Source organism: Cetorhinus maximus, chromosome 17 (assembly GCF_964194155.1).
Source record: "Cetorhinus maximus chromosome 17, sCetMax3.hap1.1, whole genome shotgun sequence".
Classification (NCBI taxonomy): domain Eukaryota; kingdom Metazoa; phylum Chordata; class Chondrichthyes; order Lamniformes; family Cetorhinidae; genus Cetorhinus; species Cetorhinus maximus.
Window position 1 is genome coordinate 67,028,646 of NC_135895.1, and position 27,016 is coordinate 67,055,661.

Genomic DNA, 27,016 nt, shown 5'->3' on the forward strand with positions numbered 1-27,016 from the left:
CCCATTTATTCCTACTCTGTTTTCTGTCCATTAACCAATGTTCTGTTCACGTTATATTATTCCCTCTGCTTTAAACCAGAAGCCTTCATTGTGTCCAACAACCTTATGTGTGTCAGAGGTGCTACATCACTGATTCCCCTTTATCTACCATCACTTACATCCTCAAAAATCTCAAATTTTTCAGACACTATTTCCCTTTCATAAAGCCATGCTGACTCTGTGTAATCATATTATAATTTTCTAAGTGCCTTGTTAACAGGAAGGGCAGGAAGCGAGGAAAAGGTGGAGGGTGGCTCTATTAGTTAATGGTGGTATTAGCACAATAAAGAGGAGTGACCTAAGTTCAAGAAACCAGGATGTGGAAACAGTTTGGGTAGAGATGAGAAATGGTAAAGGCAAGAAGCTACATGTGGGAGTCATATACAGGCCCCCTAATAGCAACCATATGATAGAATGGAGCATAAAGAAAGTAAAAGGAGCTTGTCAGAACGGCATCGTGATAATCATGAGAGATTTTAATCTATATATAGACTGGAAAAGTCAGAAGGGCAAAGGTAGCCTAGATAAGGAGTTAATAGAATGTTTTTAGAACACCATGTTCTGGAGCCAACCAGAGTAGGCTATTATTAGACCTGGTATTATGCAACAAGGTGGTTTTAATTAATGATCTCATATTGAAGGCGCTCCTGCGTATCGGCGACCATTACATGCTTGAATTTTACATTTAGTTTGAGGGAGAGAAGAATGGGTCTGAGACTACGGGCTGAATTTTCCCCCTGTACGGTGGGGGGGGGTGGTTGATGGGCGGGCGAGTGCGGGCACACTTCCAATCGGCGCCCCCCGATTGGAGGCGCGGTGCCATTTTACGTGGGCGGGCCTATTAAGACCCGCCCAGCGTGACATCCGCACAGAAGCACTATGCGCTTCCTGTGCAGGCGGGTGGGGGAATGCCTAAATTCAAGAATGTGCATGCACACGAAAGAGCACACTCATCTCCCTGAGGCTAAGTGCTGCCTCAGGGAGATCGCCTCTACTTTCAAAAATATTAATAGAGAAACAAAAATTCCCTTACATGTCCCCTCATGTGAAAATGTCACATGAGTTGGGATATGTTCATAATTTCCAAAAAAACTTAATTAAAATTTTTAAAACCCTACATGAAACCTCATCCTGCCTGTGGGTGAGGTTTCATGTTTTTTCTACTTCCCGCCGGGGCTCCTGGCCTGCCCGCCAACCTTAAGGTTGAACGGGCAGGTCCACTAATTACTTTAATTACTCTGTCAACGGCCTCAATTGGCCATTGACATCCGGCAGGCGCGCAGTTGATTTTGCTGAGCCCCCACCTTCCTGAAAATTTAAATGGGGCGTGGTGACGTCGGGAGTTCCGCCCTACATCATCGCGCGTCATTTTACGCGTCGGCGAGCAGGCCCTGCCCCCGCTCACTGACGGTAAAATCCAGCCCCATGTCTTTAAACTTAAATAAGGGCAATTATGAGGGCACGAAAGCAGAGCTAGCTAAAGTGAATTGGCAAATTAGTTTAAAAGATAGGTCAATAGAGATGCAGTGGCAAACATTTAAGGGGATATTTCAGAATACACAAAATAGATACATTCCAACAAGTAAGAAAAAGTCTAAGGGACGGACACACTATCCGTGGTTAACTAGAAAGGTCAAAGATAGTATCAAACTTAGAGAAAAGGTGCAATTGTGCAGATAGGTGCAAGGCCAGAAGATCGGACAGAATATAAGGAACAGCAAAGGATGACTAAAAGATCAACAAGGAGGGAAAAATTAGAGTACGAGAAAAAGCTAGCCAGAAATATAAAAACAGAAATTAAGACATTAAAGAGGCTACAAAAAGATATAGATAAGTTAAGTAGGTGGGCAAAGATCTGGAAAATGGAGTATAACGTGGGAAAATGTGAAATTGCCAATTTTGGCAGGGAGAATAAAAGAGAGGCATCTAAATGGTGAGAGATTGCAGAGCTCTGAGATGCAGAGGGATCTGAGTGTCTTAGTGCATGAATTGCAAAAGGCTAGTATGCGGGTACAGCAAGTAATTAGGAAAGCTAACAATGTTATCATTTATTGCGAGGGGAATTGAATACAAAAGTAGGGAGGTTATGTTTCAGTTATACAGAGTAGTAGTGAGACCACATCCCGAGTACAGTGTACAGTATTGGTCACTTTAAGGAAGGATGTAAAATTGTTGGAAGCAGTTCAGAGAAGGTTTACCAGACTAATACCAGGAATGGGTGGGTTGTCTTATGAGGAAAGGTTGGACTGACTAGGCTTGTATCCACTGGAGTTTAGAAGCATAAGAAGTGACTTGATTGAAACATGTAAGATTCTGAGGGTACTTGACAAGGTGGAATTGGAGAGGATGTTTCCTCTTGTGGGAGAATCTAGAACTAGGGGTCATTCTTTAAAAAAATATGGGGTCACCCATTAAAACCAAAGGTGAGGTGAAATTTTTCTCTCTCAGAGGGTTGAGTGTCTTTGAACTCTTCCTGAAAAAGTGATGGAAACAGGTTCTTTGAATATTTTTAAGGCAGAGTTGGATAGATTCTTGGTAAGCAAGGGGGTGATAGGTTGTCGGTGTTTGGTGGGTTGCAGATTAGAGGTTACTATCAGATCAGCTATGATCTTATTAAATGGCAGAGCAGGCTTGAGGGGCTTAATGACCTACTACTTAATAATAGATTTCAGCATTTTCCTAACAGCTGAGGTCAAGTTAACTGGCTTCTGGTTTCTCATTTTCTCTCTCCCTCCTTCCTTGAAGAGTTACATTTGCTATTTTCCAATCCTCTCTACTGATATTAATTACTTTTAAATTCCTCCAACTCATTAGCCCCTTGCTTTCCCATTATTTTTGGTAAGTTTTTTGTGTCTTCTACTGTGAAGACAAAGGGGCCAACCTTTATTTTTGTTGCTCTCTTTTAACATACTTGTAGAAGCCCTTTTAATGCTTTATTTTTCTTGCTAGATTACTTTCATAATTAATTTTTTCCTTTATACATTTTTGGGTTGTCCTTTGCTAGTTTCTAAAAAAATCTCCCAATCCTCAGACTTACTACAATTCTTCACAACATTATCCTCTTTTTATAATCTAATATTATCATTTACTTCTTTGGTCACCCACTGGTGGATCACCTTTCCTATAGAGGTTTTGTTTCTAAACAAAATGCATTTTTGTTGAAAATTTTGATTTTATCCATGTTTAATGCTCATCTACCTCCTTATCTTTTAACACACTTTCCCCATCAACATTAGCCAATTTTCCCCTCATATATATGTAACTGGCTTCTAATATGTCACTCTCAAACTTGATGTAAAATTTTATCACATTATGACCACTCTATCCCATACCAACAAGTCTGTTTCATTATATAATACAAGATCTAAAATAGCCTTAACCCTGGTTGGTTTCATGAAACATTGTTCCAGGAAACTGTTTCGAATGCATTCTATGAACCTGTCCATCAGGCTATCTTTGTCAATTTGGCTTGCCAAATCTGTATGAAGATTGAAGTCCCCCCGTGATTATTGCACTACCTTTGATATTTTTTAATTAGTACTCTATCCAATGGTAAAGCTTCTGGTAGGGGACCTGTAAACTACTTCCACCAGTGCTTTCTGTCCCTGTTATTCCTCATCTCTGCACTGCCAAGTATAGCACAGATCAGATAAGGGCACAAAATATAGTGGTTATAGTACAGGACTCTTATCCTGTCTAAATCTCACAATGGCAAGTTGTGACTCATGGGCTGGCACATAAAAATACCACAAAAGCTATTGTATAGTTCTGAAAACCTAACTGGGTCGGTAGTGTCTTTTAGAAATGGGAATCCACCCAGCTTGGCCTACACAACTCCAGTCCCATTCTTAATGAAATAGCCTAGCAAACCACCCAATTGGCAGATCAATTAGGGGTGGCATTAAATTCAGTCCTGCCAATGTCACCCATCCCAAGAATAAATAAAAAAGTAAACTGCCTCAAAATGTGCACCTTGTGCTCAAAAGACTACTTCCATACTGCACTTGCGGAATCTTATTTCCCACATCAGCCATCCTTATAAATATTCAGAGCTCATAATTTAAATTTATACAGAAATGTGAACAGCTTTGTGTTGCTTCTATTGGGAACAGGGCTGTGACTATCCAAACTCACTTCACATGGGACCTTTACAGTCAGTGGTCAGAGCAGACTAATTGCTACCCAAGATCTAGAAGTGAAGCAGCTGAATACTAACTCAGGGTATCAGTTACCTTTGCATTATTTGTAAACTATTAGCTGAAATAAATAAAGATGGTTAGTGCAGGAGCATATTGCTCGAAATGAAACAGTTAATTAATATCAAAATGTCTTCGTGCATGATGAAACATCCAATAGTTTCAAAAACTAATTTTTAAATGCTGAAGCAGAAAGGTACACTTAACTATTTCCATCCCCGAACCACAATATGGGTCTACATTTGAAACATGCTAAGAAAACTGTACATCAATGCCAGACAATGGGCGAGAGTGGGGGGGGGGGGGGGGGGGGGGGGGGGGGCAGGAGAGGTGTATTTCCTGTCTTCAGATCACTTAAAAGGTTTATTGTTGAATATATTAAACTTGACTAGTTCTTAAAATTGAATACTTACTACTGTCTTTCTTCTAATGCACTCTCCTGAAAGACATTGGGTCGGAGTTTCAGCCAATCCAAAGAAACTTTAACAGCAGGTAGTGGGCATTCACCCAAGGTTTCTTTAAGATTCTCGTCCTGTAATGCACACTTGCACATGACTCCAAGAAAAGACACTGGAAAATTGTGGGAAAATTGAACATTAAAAAAAAATTAAAATACATTTATTTGCCATTTTATGTTGATTTCATCTGAATTTTTAAATTAACCAAACAGTAAATATAAGCTACTTTTTGTGAAGTGATGAAATAAAGTGCTCCAAGTGGGGGCAAAACCCAGATGTTCCCTAAACCAAAAAACCTCAAGGGCAACAGAACAATGAATGACATATACTTTCTCCACATCCCAAACTATTTATAATCATGTTGAGGAAATTATTTGCAGATTTCAAGCAAATCAGTTTTCCAGGAAGTCAGGCTTCATGTGCAGATTCGTAAATTTTGACAAGAAGAAACCTCTGACTACGCTGGGTATGAACAGGCACTCCAGGCTGGTTTTACAGCTTTGGCCTGCACGCCAAAATTATTGTTAATCTTGTAGACAGTCTCATCAGTCTGGGCTCAGTTGTAGCACTCTCATCTGAGTCCAAAGGTTATGGGGTTAAAGCATCACTGTAAAACTTGAGCATACAATCCAAGCTTATGCTTCAGTGCAGTACTGAGGGAGTTGTTACAATTTGAGCTGCCTTTCAGGTAAGATGTTAAACCGAAATCCCACCTATCCTTTCACATCGATGTAGAAGCTCTGTCTAATATTCATCCTTCAACCTGAATATCTAAAAAGATTATCTGTTCATTTACCTCATTGCTGTTTCTGTGATTTTGCTCTATGCATTTACATACATCACAGTGATGACACTTCATAAGTATACTAACTTTAAAATGCTTGGCAAGGCCTGAGCTTGTATAGCATGCTATCTAACTAAGTTATGGCTTTTCGTTAGACACACCTTTAATATCTCTCAGATCTTGCTGTACTCAAATGTAAGATAAAAGACTGAAATACAACATGGTTGCTTGATAAGCAGTGTTTCAAGAATTTTCATTACCCTATTTTGCAAAGCAAAACATGTAACACATGGGTGAAAGAGTCAGGATACAAAACATATATTAATTAGAAGATAAATCATTATCCCTTTAATTACAGAAGTCACCCTCAATATGAATTTTGAGGTAATTTCTGAAGCTTTCAGATCAACAAATGTCACTGAAATCTCCAATTGTAGCTAATAGTTGCATATGAAAAGTTGGAAAGTTGCATGTAATTTCTTCTTTAATAGTAGTTTTCATTCTAATTTTTTTTCCTCCCTCAAGAACCAAAACCTGAAATTATTGTAACCTTCAAAGGGAGAGAAAAACATTCATTCAGTGGAGTACTCGTCGAAATGTGAAATCTTAATTGTAATATTTTAGGAATTTAAAATAAATGATTCATCCATATCAATGATTTGGATGAGGGAGCCAGATGTAAAATTTCTAAGTTTTCTGACGACACAAAACTTGGTGGGAATGTGAAGGGTGTTCAGAGGCTTCAAGGTGATTGAGACAGGTTGAGTGAGTGGGCAAACACATGGCAGATGCAGTATAACGTGGTTAAGTGTAGAGTTATCAAATTTGGTAGGAAAAACAGAATGGCAGAGTGTTATTTAAATGGTAATAGATTGGGAAATGTTGATGTACAAAGGGACCTGGATGTCCTTGTACACCAATCACTAAAAACAAGCATGCAGGTACATCAAGCAGTTAAGGCAGCAAATGGTATGCTGGCCTTCACTGCAGGAGCACTGTACAGGGGCTTGGGTAGAGCACACCTGGAGTATTGCTTGCAGGTTTGGTCTCCTTACCTAAGAAGGAATATACTTGCCATAGAGGGAGTGCAGCGAATGTTCACCAGGCTGATTCCTGGGGTGGCAGGATTGTCATATGAGCAGAGATTGGGCCGACTAGGCCTGTATTCACTGGAGTTTAGAAAAATGAGAGGATCTCATCAAAACGTACAAAATTCTGACAGGGCGGGACAGACTGGATGCAGAGAAGATGTTTCCTCTAACTGAGGGGTCTAGTACAAGGGAGTCACAACCTCAGGATATGGGGCTGAGATGCAGAGAAACCTCTTCATTCAGAGAGCGGTGAATCTGTGGACTCCACAGAAGGCTGTGGAGGCCAAGTCACTGAATATATTTAAGAAGGAAATAGATAGATTTCTGGACTCTAAAGATGTGAAGAGGTATGGGGAGAGACCAGGAGTATGGCGTTGAGATAGAGGATCAGCCATGATTCTATTAAATGGCGGGGCATGCTCGAAGGGCCGAATGACCTACTCCTGCTCCAATTTTCTATGTTTCTAGACTTGTTTGGCAACACTAACCTCCACTTACAAAGTATGCCCAAATATAAAAGTTTATTTCATGTCTACGTTACGCATATTGCCTGGATGGAGATTCCAATTAAAACACCAAGCTAGAAAAAGATCATTGTTTCCTGGGATGGTGGGACTGACATATGAGGAGAGATTGAGTCGGTTAGAATTATATTCACTGGAGTTCAGAAGAATGAGGGGGGGTCTCATAGAAACCTATACAAGTCTAACAGGACTAGACAGGGTAGATGCAGGAAGGATGTTCCCGATATTGGGGGAGTCCAGAACCAGGGGTCACAGTCTGAGGATACGGAGTAGGCCATTTAGGACTGAGATGAGGAGAAATTTCTTCACTCAGAGTGGTGAGCCTGTGGAATTCGCTACCACAGAAAGTAGTTGAGGCCAAAACATTGTATGTTTTCAAGGAATTGGATATAGCTCTTGGGGCGAAAGGGATCAAAGGATATGGGGAGAAAAAGGGAGCAGGCTATTGAGCTGGATGATCAGCTATGATCATAATGAACGGCGGAGCAGGCTTGAGGGGCCGAATGGCCTACTCCTGCTCCTAGTTTGCATGCTTCCTACAGTTTTGCATCCAGATAAAAATCACCAACAATGTGTGCCCAAAATGTTTCCACTCTCCCCAATGCAATCTAACTACAACAAAAATATGAAGAATGGATGGACATCTATATAACTTAGTCTTTAAACCACACTTTATTGATCTTTGTGGCACTGTAGTTAGCATGTTATCACAGCTAACTTTGATTTAGCATTCTGGCAACAGATTGCCTTGAGGTCCTATGCTTGCTTTTCACATGGGGGGGAAAAAGCTGATTTTTAGGTTTAAGTAGAATCCAATAGCATGACAATTACACCAAACAGTCAAGTTCTGGTTTAAACTGTTTGGCTAGGTGTTGCTCAACTACTTTCTTTCCACAAAAGAAAATTAACTGTTTGAATCAAATGACTAATTTGAAAGTTATTTTGCATGGTGTTAGAGGTTGGATGGGGGGAGGGGGTGCAGAAATGTAAATAAACATTCAGCGTGAATAAAATATCACTTAGCATTGTCATCTAAAGAAATGTAGAGTTGTGACAAAGCCAGTAATCATTAAATGCTAAGTTCGAGAAATGCGTTTGCATTCAGTGTGCTTTTGTCAGCAGGTAATTAGATTTGGCAGCAATTTTGAGCACCAACTTATGATAAAGAGACACCAACTTGCCTGACCAATGTAAAATGCCGTCAAAATTGCAGATATTCAAGACGAGTTAATTTAATTGATTTCTGACTAACTGCTTTCTTTGCCAAAAAATTAGTTTTCCAAAAAATGTAATTACTTCATAGTGTCCCATTTGGCACCTAATGTGATCTATAAAATATTTTAAATGCGATTTCAGACTTTGATGGATTTAATTGTAAAAACATTTCTTACTTCTGATCATCTCGCCATGTGTAACAGATGCTTCAAACATGACTATTTCACAAAAACAAAAACTATTTTTAAAGGAAGAATCACTTACTGAAGAGACCCAGGAGCTGTGTCCAACACAGCAGTTCTTCTTGACTATAGCTATGGTCATCAGATTCAGTACTGAAGTCACGGAGATGGTGCAACTCAAACAGGTTAATGACTGTGAGATGCACAAGTTGCTGAGAACTAAATGCCTTCTGAGGAAGAAGTCTCTGAAAACAATCAAAACTAAATCAGAATTATGGTTGCTCAAGACAACTCCAGAAAATAGGAGTGAAGATTTGAAAATTACCAAGTGGAAAAATCTGTTAATCATAGGAACCAATATCTTAGCATGTGCAGGATGCACCTTGAACAAATTAAATTATCCGGTAATTTGAATTAAGCAATAGAAAACCGAGGAACTTAACAACCTCATGTTTCAAAAAATAATTACCCATTAAAGCTTCTTTTCAAATTTTATTAAAAGTACATGTATTCTTTTCAACTAACAAAGCTGAGTGAGGCAAAATGGGCTGTTAAATTTATATCCTAAAAACAGGGATTTGTAGAAAAATTTAAAAACAATCAATTTGAAATGCATAAGAGGGATAGGTTGAATCCCCACTGTTACTTTTAATTTAAAAATCTTGGTGGCAACTTTCAGATGCAAACCTCGTTTCCAAAATGCTAGGGAGCTGTGAGCATTGAAGTAGCATGCAACTTGCTGATTGGGGGTGGGGGGAGCGTAATCATCAACTTGCTAATTTTGATGGGGTGGAGATGGGGCAAGAAAGACCACATAGCTTCTCCATGAGTTTGAGCCAGAATTGATCAGTGGGAACTGGGGTTGTAGATGGGCCGGCATGGGACAGAAAATTGTTATTGGGTTAGGAGAAGCAGCCAGAAGATTCCCACCTGCTTCAGGGAGGACCCATCAGGACTTTAAAATAATTTGGCAGGGGATTTTAAAAAAATTGTCTGCCAAGCACCCCGATTTTCAGTGCGAACAGTTTTGGTAGCCGGCCAAAAATCATGCCCTCCAGCCCCACCCCAAGATTTTTTTTTCTATCTACAGTAAAATCTTTATTCTCCGGTACGTGTGGGGAATCGGCGATGCCAGTTAATCAAAAATGCTAGTTAACAGAGAGTTCCATCTACCAATGAAATACAGCGCAATATTTGGAGCATGAACTAATAAACAAGTACTCGGGAAGTAAAGAACAATATTCTTTTTACTTCTAATCTTCAACAGTGCATTAAAACACAAATTAAAGTATAAAATAACATAGTACACAAGTATGAGTTCCGGATAACTTTGGTTGGTAAAGTGATGATTTGTATTAGGGAAACATCAGAAAATCTGGTTAGTAGAGAATTCTGGTGGGCGGAAGGGGAAGGCGGTGGTGTACTGGTAGTCACTGGACTAGTAGTCCAGAGACCCAGGGTAATGTTCTGGGGACCCAGGCTCGAATCCCACACGGCTGATGGTGAAATTTAAATTCAGTAAACCATTGCTGTAAAAACCTATCTGATTCACTAATGTCCTTTAGGCAATGCCCTTTCAGGAAGGACTTTCCTTGCCTGGTCTGGCCTACACGTGACTCCAGACTCATAGCAATGCCGTTAACAATGGCCTAGCAAGCTACATAGTTGTATCAAACCGCTAAAAAAAAGTCTGAAAGGAATGGAACTGGATGGACCACTGGCATTGCACTGCAGCTCACCATCTTAACGGCAATAAATACTGGCCTAGCCAGCAACACCCTCGTCCCATGAATGAATAAAAAATATGCCAGATAATACAAATTTTACCAAGCCTGTACTTAAATTGCTTCAATTTTAATTCAATTTCACTTTTAACTCCCTTTAAGTGATAAATCAAATTCAGTAAATTCCTCAATTTGCTTTCACGCTTCTGTTTTCAGAAGTAGCAACAATAAAGCAGTGAAATTCATGAACAATCTATTTTTTACAGCAGTGAGAACTTAAACATGAAAATGAAACTAGTATCTACTGCTAAAATGCATCTTATTCATACCTTGAACTGGTCTTCCAGCTTCTCTCTCAGAGTACACAACTTCTCTAAACTTTTGGTCAAATACACATGACCGTGGAACTTAATAAAAGCTTTTATGAAATCAGAAACATTCCACTTCGTCTTCATATCATCACGGCTACAAAATAGCAAACCGTGAAAAACAAACATTAACATTATATGATTGAAGAATTAATTCTGCAAAGTAAAACAAATAACTAGTCAAAGTATTACATTTATAATCACCTCAGATGCAATGACTACATAATATTAGTTATACTGAAAGTCATTCTATACATTCAATATTTTTAATCCTTAAAAAAGCCTTCAATCTATATTTGATAAAAATTAGAAGGGTAATTTATCAGATATTTTAAAATAGCTGTGGAAAGCAAGTATCCAGAGACAGATGTTTATATGGAGATTTATATAATGCATTCATAATGTACTTAGCTGGATAGATTGGAAGGAAAAGTTAAACCAGAAAAACAGTGGCACAACAGTTAAAAAGCAGAGGTTGTTGAAAAATAAAACACTTCACCAGAAGTTGTGGTAAATAATACATCGGTTACAATTAAACTGAAAACACTTCAATATGAAAGTGCAGAGAAGGAAGAAATTAGGCTTTTGTAAAAATATCTCCAGAGGAGCAAAATGGACGAATGGCCTCTTTCTATGCTAGAATTTTTATGTTTCTATATCAAAGTAATTGCTTCTGTCAGGATTTAAAAGCAGATAAAAATGTTTTAAGTGGCTAGCAAACACGCATAATGGAATTATTTTTGTGATAACCAAATGAAAAAAAAAATACAAAGTAAAATTTGGAAGCCAACCTACACTATGGCAACACCTCCAATTTGCAGCCCGGGTTGACAGGCAGACTGCTGCCCTATTTCTGTAAACTAATCAGTTAGCCTCAAATGACTTATGCTCAGGCGTTTCCATATGGAGGGAACACTTAGTTTCACAATAATGGTCAGGGAAAAACTAGGAAATCACAATGTGGGGAACTACAGTGCAAATCTTGTCCAATACTATGCAACATAGCACTCCAGTACATTAACACAGAAGACTATTATCGAACAGACTAAAGAAACAGAAAGAATACATCTGCTTCAAATAAGTTTTTAAAATCAAAGCTAAAATATTACATTGGTTTTCTGCATCAAAAGGCAAAAAAGCCTAGATTGTGAATACATAGAGTTAACTTTGTAACATTGGAAAAATAGCTGAAAATAGGTATATTGCAGATTACTTATGATGTTTTACTAGGATTTCTGATATGCAACAAATATTTTAGACAGCATAATTTACTGCGAAGGTAATGAGACCAACAGTGCTCACCTTTATAAATGCACAAATCAGACAGCAACTTCGGATGAGCACAGATGCTCAATTAAACACAAAAATAGAGATGTTGTTGAGAAGTCCAGTGCTAATTTGAGCACCATCATGATCGTGTACTTACGCCTTAGGTATGGACTAAACTCACCACAGAAATTTAGGGCTTATTCATTTGAACTCAAGTGCCATTGTTAATAGCATGATAAATCTTAATTACAGCCAAACAACTTCTCTGGCACTGAAAATTAACTTTTACAGATGTGGAGTCCCATTCTTTCAGATTTAATTGTTGTAGATTTTAAAAAATGATTTAGTTTCTTTTTTCTCTTAATCTAATTTTTTTCCTCTCTAAGCAATATTCTAGCTTACACTTCCTGGCTCAGACAGCACTGAGATACACAATTGCTTGCCCTGTGTTAGGTCCCAGGTGCCCTAGAGGGCACTGCTTCATTTTGATCTTTAACTTACAGTGTAAAATGTTACAGAAATTAAGTGGGCAAGAACGGGTCTCGCAAATAGAGGGCCGTGCTCATTTATATTAGCTTACAGTAAATTCTAGTCTATGATGTTTTTGGTGCATTTCTTTGCTCACCTCTCTAGAGCTTTAGAAAGCGCTTTCTGTAGATTAGTAGAAGCAGCTGGGAAAGGAAATTTGACAGCAATACTTCTGCAATAATAGAAAATGGTTGTAAGGTGATCGCCTTTAGAGGAAGCCAGAATGGCCAGCTGATTGTATGGTTGACCTGAAACAGAAAAAGTAACATGTAATAATTCAAAATATAACATTTTGCTACAAAAGTTTGCACTTGACCCATTATTGCAAATCTCCATCAAATCCTAGCTGGAAGTTATAGATACAGAATCAGTGAGAAAATTTCATTGATGGCATATACATCTCTTTATAATCATTCCATTTGACCTCACTGGTTACTCATGCCTTTAAATCATCTGCATAGAAACCAGTCCAGCTCTCAAATCTCATTATTATGCCTTATTTTTCTTTCAAATACTGAAGAAAAAGAAACTCTCAATGCAACTGCATTTGTAGCACAATAAGAGCAGCGTAGTGCCAGATAAACCTCAGAGCACTGCTTCAATATAACTGTGCCAGGGCTTCATCAGTTTCTGAAATAATCTATTTTTCCCATTGTCACTAACTTCGGACAGCTATACAACCCTATATTATCAACTTTATTGTATTATCACATTTAACGTGAAATGAGGCATTTGAGTCTGCAAGACAAAATAACCCTGCATTTAGTCTTTGCTTGCTTTTTACTTATCAGTCTCTTGTGATGCACAAGAGAGCAGCTTGCTATTGCATTGCTGTAGGGAATCGGATGAAAATCAGAATCCCATAAGGGAATTTTATGGACCTTTGAACCAAGGTTAGCTAACTTATATCTGAATGGCTACAAGTACAATAAGTCCCTTCACTGAAGGACAGTGAAATCAGAAAAGTGGTGTACACACACACCAGTAAATGGAGCCCATCACTCAATATGATATCACGTCGGTACAACTGTGTAGGCACTGCGTTGGCAGCAAACGCAGCCTACTTTTAAACCATGTCCTCTAGTTCTAGTCCATCCCACAGGGAAAGCATCCTTTCAGCATCCACCCCATCAAGTCTGTCAGGATTTTGTACGTTTCAATAAGATCACCTCTCATTCTTCTAAACGCCAATGGGTACAGACCCAACCTGTACAATCTTTTCTCATAAGATCTGCCCCCTCATCACAGGAATCAGTTGAGTGAATGTTCTATGAACTGCTTCTAATGCAATTATGCCCTTTCTTAAATAAGGAGACCAAAACGGTACACAATACTCTAGGTGTGGTCTCACCAACATGTTGGGAAGATATAATAATTTACAATAAATTCCAATAACATTATGAAAAGTAGAGTAAAAGTGTGGTCTGTGCGCGTGCACGTGCAAGAGAGTGACTTAATTGAATTAAAGGCAGCTGGTCTGAAGGCTTTGATGGAACAGAAGATAAGCTAGGTTTAAATAGGTAAACATGGGGGAAGTTCTAGAATGTAAGGTATAAAGGGAACAGTTGTATTTTTAAATAAACCAGACTAGCTTGAATTCAAAAGAGGGAGTGAAATGTTTCACCTAGCCAGGAGAAGTTAAGTAGTGTGTTTATTTTTCCCCAAAGATTACTGGTAAATTAGTGCTATAATAGACTTATTATTAGAGAGGTCAAGTCCAAAGACATAGCGAAACAATGGGAATTTGCATTCAACGGGGAAAATATGTATAAAGGGAAGGCATTCTAAGATCTAAAAAGTGTGAAAAGCGTTTAGCATCTAAGCCTCAACCTGCTGTCTACAAGGAACTGAGGCTGAGAAAAACTCACTTTGAATTTTACTGTTCAGGGTATTGTGTGTTACTTTGCCTGGGTCTTTTAAAATCTGTGTGTCCCACTGTTGCTTTAACAGAGGTGTAACTGGAAGTTAGATTAACCAAGGGTTTTAGAAGTTATCATAGTCGTAGTTTGTAGATCCATATATGTGCTTAAAATCATTTCTTCTATTAATAAAGGTTTAATTTCGTTTTGTAAGAAATCTTGGTGGCCTTCTTTTACTGAATTCAAAGCCCACATCTCGCAACAAGTACAAATTGCAAATAGTTGTGGCAGCTGCTTCAAGTTTCCCTCTGGGATTTGAGCAGCTTGGCATTTACCATCTGCCTGCCGAAACATAAATTAGGGGCTCTTTGTGGGATATATTTGAGATTCCTTGTTTGGTTTGGAGTTGGTGAACCTTAAGGTAACGAGTACGAGAAGCACTTTGAATTCAGGAGTTAGTATGAGGTTTTTCTCAAGTGGTAAAACTGCAATATGGCTTTAGCAATTGAAGTTATAATTTTGGCTGGATTACAAAAGGTAAATTAATGGAACTGGCAGATAAATTACAATTGAAATTATCTGCAGGGGCAAAGAAAGCAGACATATTTGAAGGTATAGCACAGCATTTAAAGTTGGGAGTGATACCTGACACTAGTGAGTCACAGCCGAAGGTAGTGAGCCTTCAGTTACAAATGAAGAAGCTTGAACTTGAACAAGGAAATGAAAGAAACTTGAGCCAAAGACAGCAGAAAAAGGAAAAAAAAAACAAGGGCATTTCAAAGGGAACAGGCAGAAAAATACGAGAGAAAAGGCAACAGGGAAGGGAATTAGAAATGGAGAGGTTAGAAAAGGAGAGCGAGCGAGAGCGTGAGAGAGCGAGCGAGAGCGTGAGAGAGCGAGCGAGAGCGTGAGAGCGAGCGAGAGCGTGCGAGCGACAGCGAGAGAGCGTGCGAGAGCGAGAGCGTGATCGAGAGCGAGCGTGATCAAGAGCGAGCGAGAGCGTGATCGAGAGCGAGCGAGAGCGTGATCGAGAGCGAGCGAGAGCGTGATCGAGAGCGAGCGAGAGCGTGATCGAGAGCGAGCGAGAGCGTGATCGAGAGCGTGATCGAGAGCGTGATCGAGAGCGAGCGAGAGCGTGATCGAGAGCGAGCGAGAGCGTGATCGAGAGCGAGCGAGAGCGAGAGAGCGATCGAGAACGAGAGAGCGATCGAGAACGTGAGAGAGCGATCGAGAACGTGAGAGAGCGATCGAGAACGTGAGAGAGCGATCGAGAGCGCGAGAGAGCGATCGAGAACGTGAGAGAGCGATCGAGAGCACAAGAGAGCGATCGAGAACGTGAGAGAGCGATCGAGAGCGCGATCGAGAATGTGAGAGAGCAATCGAGAGCGCGAGAGCGCCATCGAGAGAATCTCAGCTTCAAATGCAGGCAGTTAAAAACAGAGACACCAGGAGGTGAAGGAGGACTTATTTTAGATTAGCAGTGGGGAGATGTTTAAATTTGTACAAGCTCTTCCAAACATTGAGTAAAGAGATGTTGAAGCATTCTTTATTTCATTTGAGAAGATGGCTAAACAGATGAAATGGTCATAGGAATACTGGACATTGTTGTTACAATCAGAGCTGGTGGCTAGAGCACAAGGTTTATGCTTCACTGTCAGAAGAATTGTCGGTGAACTATATTGTGGTAAAAAAGGCTATCTTGAGTGCATGTGAGTTGGTCCCTGAGGCATACAGGCAGAAATTTCAGAATATGAAAAAACAGCCTTGGCAAACTTTTATTGAGTTTGAAAGAGTAAAACAAAGTAATTTTGACCAGTGGATACGGGCATTAGAGATAGAGACAACATATGCAGCTCTCAGAGGTAATTTGTATGGAGGAATTTAAAGATTCAATTCCTTCAGTAGTGAGAACTCACGTGGAGGAACAGAGGGTTGAAACGGTAAGACAAGCAGCAGAGATAGATGATGCTTCAGCTAGTTCATAGAGCTACACCATTTTTCGTCACCCTTTAAATCAGAAAAGCATAGAAAGTGGAAAGGTGAAAGGAAGGTGGCTTGTGAGGGAAGAAAAGGAGTAGAAATTTCCAGGAAGTTTTTCTCAAAATAAAAAAGGAAGGACTGAGAGTAGAGGAGACACTTGAAAATGGAGGTGTTTTCATTGTAATATAGTTGGACACAAAAAGTCAGTATGTTGGAAATTGCAGGGAAAATCTGTTGGAATTATAGGGCTGCAGGAAAGCTCTGGAAATAAAAGTACTGTAGTTTCTGAGGTTCAGGCACAGGGTAAACCAGTGGTTTGTGTACAGGTAAAACAGGAAGAATCAGTGATAGGTAAAGAAGTGGGAATGTGTTCACAATTAACCCAAGGGAGTTGAGGAGCAGGTTGCAGAAACATTTAAAGATTTTGTGTGTGATGGGAAAGTCTTTCCATGTGTACAGGGTGGAGTAGGTAAAGATGTTAAAATTTTAGGGGACACAGGGGCTAGTCAATCATGTTGTGGGGTAGTGACATTTGCTGTTCAGAGGGAGTATCGTAGGAACAGGTGATAAGTGGGGTTCATGGGGATGCTAAACCTATTCCATTGTGGAAGGTAAATTTAGAGTGTAAGTGGAAACCAGGTGAGGTGATTGTTGGAGTAGTGGAAAAATTGCCCATTGCAGGAGTTCAATTTATTGAGTAATGATATAGCTGGATCACATGTGAGTGATGTCTATGGTAGTTGAACAGCCTGTAGAAGTGTTTTCAACAGAGCGTTGCAGATAGAACATCCTGGGTTGTTTCCAGGTCATGTGATAAGATCACAGGCTCATAGGTTGAAACAAGAACAGCAGGAAGTTCAACGGTAGAGAGAAGGTGTCGAAATCCAATTAGCTGTCACTGTTTGATAAGGTTGTTCAGGAAGAAATACTGGAAGACAATGCAGCTGAAGTGTTTAACTCAAGGCAGTTAGTGGAGTTACAGAAAAAGGATTCGCAAATAAAATAGTTCTATTAGACAGCTTACTCAGAAACAGAGGCAAAATGGTGAGTCAAAATTCAGAAACTACTCTCCTGGATTATGCATCAAACTTCAGACAGCGATTGAACAGAGCATGTAAGTTAGCTAGGGAACATTTAAAGATACCACAGCAAGTGAAGTGAAAGCAGACAGGAAAGCTACAGCTCATAGTTTTGTTGCTGGGGAGAAAGTGCTAGTTTTGTTACTAGTGCTGGGTGACTCGTTAAAGGCAAGGTTCAGTGGGTCTTATAGGGTTGAAAAGAAATTGAGTGAAGTAAATTATTTAATAAATACTCCAGAGAGAAGAAATAAGCAGAGGGTGTGTCAAGTAAACATGCTTAAAAAGTACCTTGACAGGGAAGAGGACCAAAAGGAGCTATTAATGGTGATAGATAATGAGAAAGTAGAAGAAATGCAGGATTCTGAAATTGATTTACCTCTAATCAAATTGGATAATGAGGGGGTACTTGAAAATTTAAGTGTAATATTGAGTTTCCTTCCAGACTAGTCTCAGTGATTTGGAGAAGCTATTGCGGTCACACAAAGCTATTTGTGGGAATAAGCTAGGGAAGATGAATTTAGCTATATATGATGTATGTGTAGAAGTTTCATCTTCCATAAGACAACATCCTGATAGATTAAATCCAACAAAGTTATCACAAGTACAGAAAGAAACTGAATTCATGCTTCAAAATAATATCATTGAGTCTAGTTGCAGTAACTGTAGTTTGCTTATTGTGCTGGTACCGAAAACAGATGGAACACAAAGACCGTGTGTGGACTATCGAAAGGTGAATGCGGTGACAAAAGCGGATTCATGCCCTGTACCAAGGTTGGAAGATTGTATTGAGAAAGTGAGGCAATCAAAATTTATCACAAAGATTGACTTGCTAAGAGGATATTGGCAAGTACTGTCATTGGAGAGAGCAAAGGTGATATCAGCTTTTGTGATGGCAAATGGACAATATCAGTTTAAAATTATGCCATTTGGTATGAAAAATGCACCTACAACATTTCAAAGAATGACAAAGAAAGTAATTGCAGCTCTGAGCAATTGTGCTGTGTATATTGACATTTTTGATATTTTTTAGTCAAACAAGGGAGGAGCATTTGCAACATCTGGAAGAATTATTTACTCGATTACAAGACACTAATTTGGTGGTGAACTTGGCTAGAAGTGAATTTGCAAAAGCACAAGTTACATATCTAGACCACACCATTGAACATGGTAAGGTGGCTCAGAGAGATGTGAAAGTCAAGGCTATCGTGGATTCCCAGTGGGTTTTATTGGAAATTTGTACCAAATTTTAGTGGTGTGGCTGCTCTATTGGGTGAACAATTAAAAAAGAACAGGAAGTTTCAATGGACACAGGAGTGTCAGGAGGCATTTGACAGTTTGAAAACTGTATTAACTACACCACCAGTTTTGATATAATAATTTTCATTACGTTATTGGAATTTATTGTAGAGTAATAGTGGGGTCCGCATCTATGGGCCTGTGTGTATGGGACTTAATTGAATTAAAGGCAGCTGGTCTGAAGGCTTTGATGGAACAGAAGATAAGCTAGGTTTGAAATGTTAAGGTAAACGTGGGGGAAGTTTTAGAATGTGAGGTGTAAAGGGAACATTTGCATTTTTAAATAAACCAGACTAGCTTGAATTCAAAAGGGGGCAGGGGGGAAGGAAATGTTTCACCTAGCCAGGAGAAGTTAAGAAACAGTGTGTTTATTTTCCCCCAAAGGTTACTAGTAAAATTAGTGCTATGATAGATTTTTATTATTAGAGAGGTAAAGTCCAAAGACATACTGAAACAACGGGAATTTGCATTCAAAGGGGAAAATCTGTATAAAGGAGAGAAGGCTGTGTGCAAGGAAAGGCATTCTAAGACCTAAAGCGTGAAAAGCCTCCACATCTAAGCCTCAAGTTGCTGTCTACAAGGAACTGAAGCTAAGAAAAACTCACTTTGAATTTGACTGTTCAGGGTATTGTGTGTTACTTTGCCTGGGTCTTTTAAAATCTGTGTGTCTCACTGTTGCTTTAACGAAAGTATAACTGGGAGTTAGACTAACAAGCAGATTTAGAAGCTATCATAGTAGTAATTTATAGATCTATGTATGTGCTTAAAATCATTTTTTCTATTAATAAAGGTTTAATTTAGTTTTGTTAGAAACCTACAAGGCTTGGTGGCCTTCGTTTACTGAATTCAAAACCCGCATCTCAAAATAAGTACAGATTTCAAATAGTTGCTTTTGCAGTTGCTTTCAAGTTTCCCTCTGGGATTTGGGCAGCTTGGCATTTACCATCCGCCTGCCATAACAAATACCCTGTACAACTGCAGCAAAACATCCCTACTTTTATATTCCATTCACCTTGCAATAAACAACAATATTCCATTTACCTTCCTAATCACTTGCTGCACCTGCATGCTGATTTGTTGCGATTAATGTTTAAGGACACCGAGATCACTCTGTACCATCGAGCTCTGCAATCTTTCTCCATTTAAATAATGGGCCTGAAGTTCCGCGCCGGATTCCCACTCCATGCCCAATTACATTTTTTTTCTAGCCTGTCTTTCCGAGTCAGGCTGGACGAGATTCAGGCAGTGCAGCGCATCCTTGAGGCCCAGCTTCAAAATGCTGGAGTGTTGAAGTGAAGAGGCATTCCCCTATTTTACGGCACTAGCTGCTGTAAACCAGGTAAGTTTAAAGGTTCATTGGAAGGAAGAAATCGGGAGGGGGCAAGTGGGCCGGGCTTTGGGGGGGGATCGGGCTTTGGTGGAGGGGTGAGACAGGGGAAAGCCTGGGGGTGGTGGGGGTATCAGGTGGGTTTTTTTTTTGGGGGGGGTGGGGGGGTGTCCCAAGGGGGTTCCAACTGAACCTGCACATCTGTACAATAGTTAGCAAGAATTTAGAAGAGATTTTAATTCTTCTAATTTGTTCTGGGTAACCATTGTTGTAACCCAGTCAGAAGTTTGAGATTAAATTGCATTTTCAGATGGCTCCCAGTGTGGGGCAAGCGCCCAGGGAAAGTTTGTATTTCTGAGCATGTGAAGTTCCGAGAGGGGTTCCCCAGTGCATCTTTGGGGTACCCCCACAATCCAACGTTGAGGAGCTCGGAAGTTATGGCCCAATACGCTGCTTTTCTATTCTTCCTGCCAAAGTGGTCAAGTTCACTTTCCCACATTATACTCAATCTTACCAACCTTTGCCCACTCACTTAACTTTTGCAGACGCCTTGTGTCCTCTTCACAAGTTACTTTCCTACCTATCTTTGTGTCATCAGCAAATTTAGCAACTACACATTCAGTCCTTCATCCAAGTCATTGATATACATCGCAAGTAGTTGAGGCCCCCGCCCTGATCCCTGTGGCACTCCACTCGCTACATCTTGTCAACCTGAAGATCCATTTATGCCTACTCTTTGCTTCCTGTTAACTAACCAATCCTCTATCCATGCTAATATGTTACCCCCTACACCATGAGCTCTTATTTTGTGCAGTAACCTTTGATGTGGCACCTTATCAAATGCCTTCTGAAAAACTAAGTACACCACATCCACAGGTTTCCCTTGATCCGCATTGCTCATTACTTCATCTGACTAATAAATTAGCCAAACACAATTTTCCTTTCACAAAATCATGTTGACTCTGCCTGATTGAATTCAGATTATCTAACTGCCCTGCTATAACCTCCTTAATAATAGATTCCAGCATTTTCCCTATGACAGTTATTAAGATAACCGGCCTGTATTTTCCAGCTTTCTGTCTTCCTCCTTTCTTGAATGGAGGAGTTACATTTGCTATTTTCCAATCTGATGGGACCTTTCCAGAATCTAGTGAATTTTGGAAAATTAAAACCAATGCATCTATCATCTCAGTAGCCACTTTTTTTTTAAAAAAGACCATTGGATGAGTCCATCAGGACCTGGGGACTTATCAGCTTTTAGTTCTAATAATTTTCTCAGCTGTAATTGTTTTAAGCCCCTCCCTCCCTTTCAACTTTTGATTCACAATTATTTCTGAGATGTTATTTGTATCCTCTAGAGTTAAGACGAATGCAAAATATTTGTTCATCTGCCATTTTCTTTCATTCCCAAACACACTCTAGAGGACCAACACTCACTTCGCTTACTCTTTTCCTTTTTAAATACCTATAGAAACTTTTACTGTTTTTTGACTTCTAGTTAGCTTTTTCTCATACTCTTAATTTTTACCTCATTAGGTCATTTTTTTTTCTTTTTTTTAAATATTCTGTCCAATCTTATTAGCCAGCCACTACTCTTCACAGGATTGTAAACTTCTTCTTTCAATTTGACACTATCTTTAACTTCCTTAGCTAGCCATGAATGGTGGGCCTTCCCCCCTAGCATCTTTCTTTCCCACCGGAATGTATCTTTGCTGTGTATTCTGAAATATCTCCTTAAATGTCTGCCATTGCATCTCTACTGACGTATCCCTTAACCTAATTTCCCAGTTTACTTTAACCAGCTTGGTCTTCATACCCTCAATTTCTCTTACTTAAGTTTAAAATACTAGTCTTAGACCCACTCTTCTCTTCTTCAAACTGAATGCAAAACTCAATCATGTTATGATCACAACTACCTAGAGGCACCTTTACTATGAGGTCATTAATTAATCCTGTCTTGTTGCAAATTACCAGATCTGGATCATGCAGCATATGGCATCTCACGAATCCCTCTAAAACTATATTCAGTGTACTCCACATCCATAATGCCAGTGCCAAAAAGAATTACATATCCACATGGATGGCCAGAGACAAAGGGCTAAAACCATCCCTGCTGCACTTCACTTATCACTCCATGGCCACCTGTTCAATCTACCTACTGTCTGCCTTCCATCTCGGCACTCCATATGGAGCACTCAGAAGGAGTAAGATCTACCAGCACATATGCTTTGAATCAAGGAATGGGAAACATGGGAAGTCACTAATGCATTCCTTGTGACAAATCCTATCTGTCAAATGACAGGCTTTGAGCTAACATGGCAAGAGTAGTCCTTGCTAAACAGGTTCAAGGACAAGCCAGGGCCTCTGTGCAGCCGACCTCAACCATTGGGACATCAGTACATACCCCTTATGCACTTGTGGAAAGATACAAACAATGCTGCACATTGCTGAGGAGTGCCCCCTCTATGGACTTAAGTGGCGGACTAATCACCTTAGCCTCCTTATTTACTGAGTTTATCAATTGGTTTTGAGGATTTGCATTTGCTAAATACAACACAGATCTAGAATAGCCTGTTCTCTGATTGAATCTAGAGTGTGCTGCTCTAAGAAATGATCCCGAAAACATTGTGAACTCATCTTCCAGGCTACCTTTGTCTATCTGATTTGTCCAATCCCACATGTAGGTTAAATTCACCCATGATTATCACCATACCTTTCTCACAAGTCCCCATCATTTCTTCCTGTACATCCCATCCTACAGTGTAGTTACTATTAGGGGGCTATAAACTACTCCCACAAGTGACTTCCTACCACTACTATTTCTGATCTCTACCCAAACTGATTCTACATCTTTAGAATGAAGGCCATCTCTCTCTATTGTACTGTCATCCTTAATTAACAGTTACCCCTCTACCTTTTCCTAGTTTCCTGGCCTTTTAAAATGTCAGGTACCCTTGAATATTCATGTCTCAGCCTTTGTCATCTTGCAGTCATGTCTCTGTAATGGCTAGCAGATCATACATATTTATTTCTATTTAAGCTGATAAATTCATCATTTTGTTACGAATGTTATGTGCATTCAGATACACAGAGCCTTTAGTTCTGCCTTTTTACTATTTTTGCAACCTTTAGCCTTATCTGCTGGCACACTCTTAAGTTTGTATGCTCTGTCCTTTTCCCCCTTTCTGCCACACTCTGATTATTATTTCCCTGATTGCTACCTTGCTCTCTTGCCTTGTCCTCTCTCTTTAATTTATCACATCTTCCCTCATTTGATCCCTTGCCCCCACGGTTTAGTTTACAACTCCCTCTACTGCCCTAGTTATATTCACCAGAACTCTGGTCCCCAGTACGGTTCGAGTGAAGACCATTCCACCGGTACAGCTCCCACTTTCCCCTGTACTAATGCCAATGCCCCATGAATCAAAACCCATTTCTCCCACATCACTGAGCCACACATTTACTTTCTAATTTTGCTTACCCTACCTCAAATTGCTCATGGCTCCAGGAATAATCTAGAGATTAGTATCTTTGAGGTTCTGATTATTAATTTAGCCCCTAGCTGCTCATACTCCCCAAGCAGAACAGCATCTCCAAAAAATTATTTCCCATCATCCATGGTAAAGGAAATGTGAGAGTACAGTTTGATTATGCTGAGTTTCTAATTTGATGATTTCTTTATACTGTCTAAATTGATAATGTTGAACATTAATAATGCCTAGCTCTAGAATGCACCCAGGATCATAAAGTGCAGCAAACACCACAACTCATAACAGATGCAATATGCATCAAGTAAGCTAATGGTTCCAAGCAGCATCAGGCAAAACACAATAGGGTTTTTTCTGGGGGGATAACAGTATTGTAACATGGAGATCGTACATCAATACGGAACCTCCAGATAGCAAAGGATTAGGCTAAATTAGTATGAAACCTAGTGGTGAGACTCAAAGCCAAAATATTATATCACAACTTTTCATCCTGAGCCCAAGAAATTGCCTTGCTCTAGGATACCGCTTTGCAGATAGTGTCAGAATCTTTCACATATGCATGGTACTCTATAGACAAGCAAGAAAAATCCTTCTGGTAGCACATTCCTTGCCAGCAAATAACACATGATGACACATCCAACTACCCAGTGACAAGTTTAGCTTCCATACAAAATAGTTGTCTTGTTGGCTCTGTCTCTACAGTAGCCTAAAACTGTTTGCAAAAGTGATACTCTCTGTACAGGCTATAGTTGGAATTTGTATGGATTTACAATGAAGTTTAGTTTCTTCAAAAAATTCAGATGCTACTTATTCGAAGAGGGTTCTGATCAGCCAATGAATAATAATGAAAATAGCCAGACCTTCAGCTCAAGAATTGCTGCTTTTATAGACACACACTGGGTAACAAAGTAAACTCATTTTAAATTGGTAGTAAATACATGTTGCATTGAATTGCTGATGTTTTTCCTGCTGCTCTCTAAACCCAAAGTAAGAGCATTTGTCTCCTGGGCTGTACTGGGCAGAATGATTGACAAGTTTACATGCAAAAGAAAAATACATCTTGGGGCATCAAAATATAAACCTGTAGATGATTTTTAACCGGTATCCAAAAACGACAGAATGAAGCAAAGAAATAGCTAGATTATAGTGCAGCTGGGACACTAATTGTTCCATTGTGTGGTACGGTTTGTGAATGTTTAGTTTCAACATTTCTTTCAAATACATTTTCAACGAAAACTGTTCAACAATTATAATATGAATTCAAATACATGAAAAATATTTTATGGAAATGGCATCATGTGGAAAGGAAAAACATTGGATCCCTCAACAATCTTCAGGTTACAGAAGTTTTGACAATTAAAAGCAACATGAAAACACATTTCAAACCACTTGGTGAGGCCGCTCAATATCAATAATAAAACAACTGCATGGTGCATCAGTCTCTAGGACATTTTATTTAAACAAACAATTACATTTTTCTACCAGAAATGAATAATTTATTCTCATGTTTTTACACCTTCCTGGTAAGTGTGTTTGGCTTTTAAGCTTGAATGCAACTTTCATGCTATTTGAACTAGTTCAAAAATTACCATAAGCAATGTATTTCACCTGTTATGATTGTTGATGACCACAAGTTAAAATGGAAAATAAACACACAGCCTCACTACATAGGATATGTTGATCCTTTTGTTGTATGTGACTAACATTCTGTTGATATTTTCTTAGAACACAAATGAGTTACTGATCAATAGATAAAAAAAAGACATATCTTACCATTTGAAGGAACAAGTTGAGCTGCATGCCTATAGTAGGACTCAGCCTGGCTAGTTTGATTTCTGTATCGAGCTGCAGGCCAAAGCATAGATACATTAGAGACCAATATTTTTAAAAATCACATCTGATAAAAATGCAGATTATCCCAGAACAGCGGCTCACCTATTTTCCTTCACGTAATATGCCGTTTTACCCCCTACCCAACAGTCAGGGATGCACTCACAATTGGAAGCGTGATTGTTTTATTTACATGCACTGGCAGATCTGTTGCAGTATAGCTCAATGTAAATAGGAGGTTACACTATGGCAAAAGAATGCAATCATAGTTGAGTAAAACTGACCACAACATCAGAAATTAGTGTTTTCACCTGATCATTCTTGGAATTAATTTTATTAGCATAAGTTTACAGGTCTATAGTATGAGATTTGCTACCAACGTAATAACGACAAGGGTCATTTGCAGCAATGAGCTATTAATTGCCCCCTTTTTGGTTCTGCCTAGAACACAAAATGATGACACAGGAAGTTCTGTAATCCAAGATGAGGGATACCAGGACAAGAAAGCAATGTTTCCCACTTTGGCCATTGAATACAGTATCAAGTAATCCTTAATCAGGCAAACCATTGTCTCTGTACCTGACACCTTGGAGGTAAGGAGTCTCTTGATGTGATGCATAAGACATTGCATATGCATGGAACAGCCTAAATGGACCAGTTGTTCTTTCCCTATCTGTCAGTTTCTTATGCTTGTTATATAATCAGGAACCTTAAACTCAGCCTATTAATAACCAACCTGATTTTTTCATTGCCCATACTTATCATCAATGGCCTCTGACAAAGCCCAATTTAGTGCAGGTTTATCGGTGTTTTGTCATTCAGGTTACTGCAGAAATGGCTAAATTTAGTTTCACTTGATGGCTTACAGTCACAAGATAGAGGTCTTTATCTGGTTTTGGATTCAAAACTACAGCTCAGAAGAAGTGCATTCTAATTGACTTGATCTCCCAAGTTTCCCCAACTCTTAGTGCACATAATGGGCCATAATTTGGTGTGGCAGGCATCTTACAACATCTGCTGTTAAAACTTCCCGCACACATTTAAATTTTAATATTTTTTTGCATGCTAAGCTGCTGAAAGCATACATCGAATGTTGCAGCAAGTGAAACCAGACATCTGGAACCTGAGTGAGCAGGACAAGCAACTGTATATCCCCTTAACCAGATTGAAGGATTGTGAGATGAACAGTGCAAAGGCCGAGAAGGAAGTGTAAATTAGAGTGGGTAAATTTGATGTCAATTTAGGAAGAGAGAAATAGAGGGAAAGAAAGATTAGATTAGGAGAAAACGGTAAAGGAAAAGTTTTTAAAAATCAGTTTGATATTTTAAAAATCTCCAATGAAAGCCAGAAAGAATGCAACTCCACACTTGACATAGTTCATTTTCAATGCCAGAGTGATGTCAGTAATTAACATATCATTTCATTAAAAAGGTGCACTAGAATGGGCATAATTTTCTGTAACCAATTTATTTCATATCTACCTGCAAATACAGAAAGTTCATGCCACTTAATGCACTGTAAAGATGAGGCAGATAGCAAGATACTGTTTTTGCAAAGCCAGCAGCAAAGCAACGCGACTTGGACAATGACTTTTAGATGCTTGAGTTTAACCGCCCATCTGTCCCTTGTCTAAAGTTGGTGTTATTTGAAAGACTTGCATTTATATAGTGGCTTTTACAACAACAGGGCATCCCAAAGAGATTTCTAGCCAATGAAGTGCTTTTGAAGTGAAATCAATATTGTTAGATAGGTAATGTATGCATTTGTACATAAATAATG

General features: G+C 39.3%; 1 protein-coding gene across 3 annotated transcripts in view; it reads right to left on the reverse strand.

Annotated features, from left to right (window-relative positions):
- The window catches only part of smg7 (SMG7 nonsense mediated mRNA decay factor), a 170,458-nt gene that overhangs the window by 65,310 nt on the left and 78,132 nt on the right, over nt 1-27,016 (reverse strand). For all 3 annotated transcript variants that reach the window (XM_078561379.1, XM_078561380.1, XM_078561378.1), the window contains exons 6-10: nt 25,181-25,252; nt 12,476-12,626; nt 10,543-10,678; nt 8,572-8,734; nt 4,649-4,805 (exon numbers count right to left, since the gene is read on the reverse strand). In XM_078561379.1, coding sequence (XP_078417505.1) covers nt 4,649-4,805; nt 8,572-8,734; nt 10,543-10,678; nt 12,476-12,626; nt 25,181-25,252 — 679 coding nt within the window. The remainder of the gene's footprint in view (nt 1-4,648; nt 4,806-8,571; nt 8,735-10,542; nt 10,679-12,475; nt 12,627-25,180; nt 25,253-27,016) is intronic.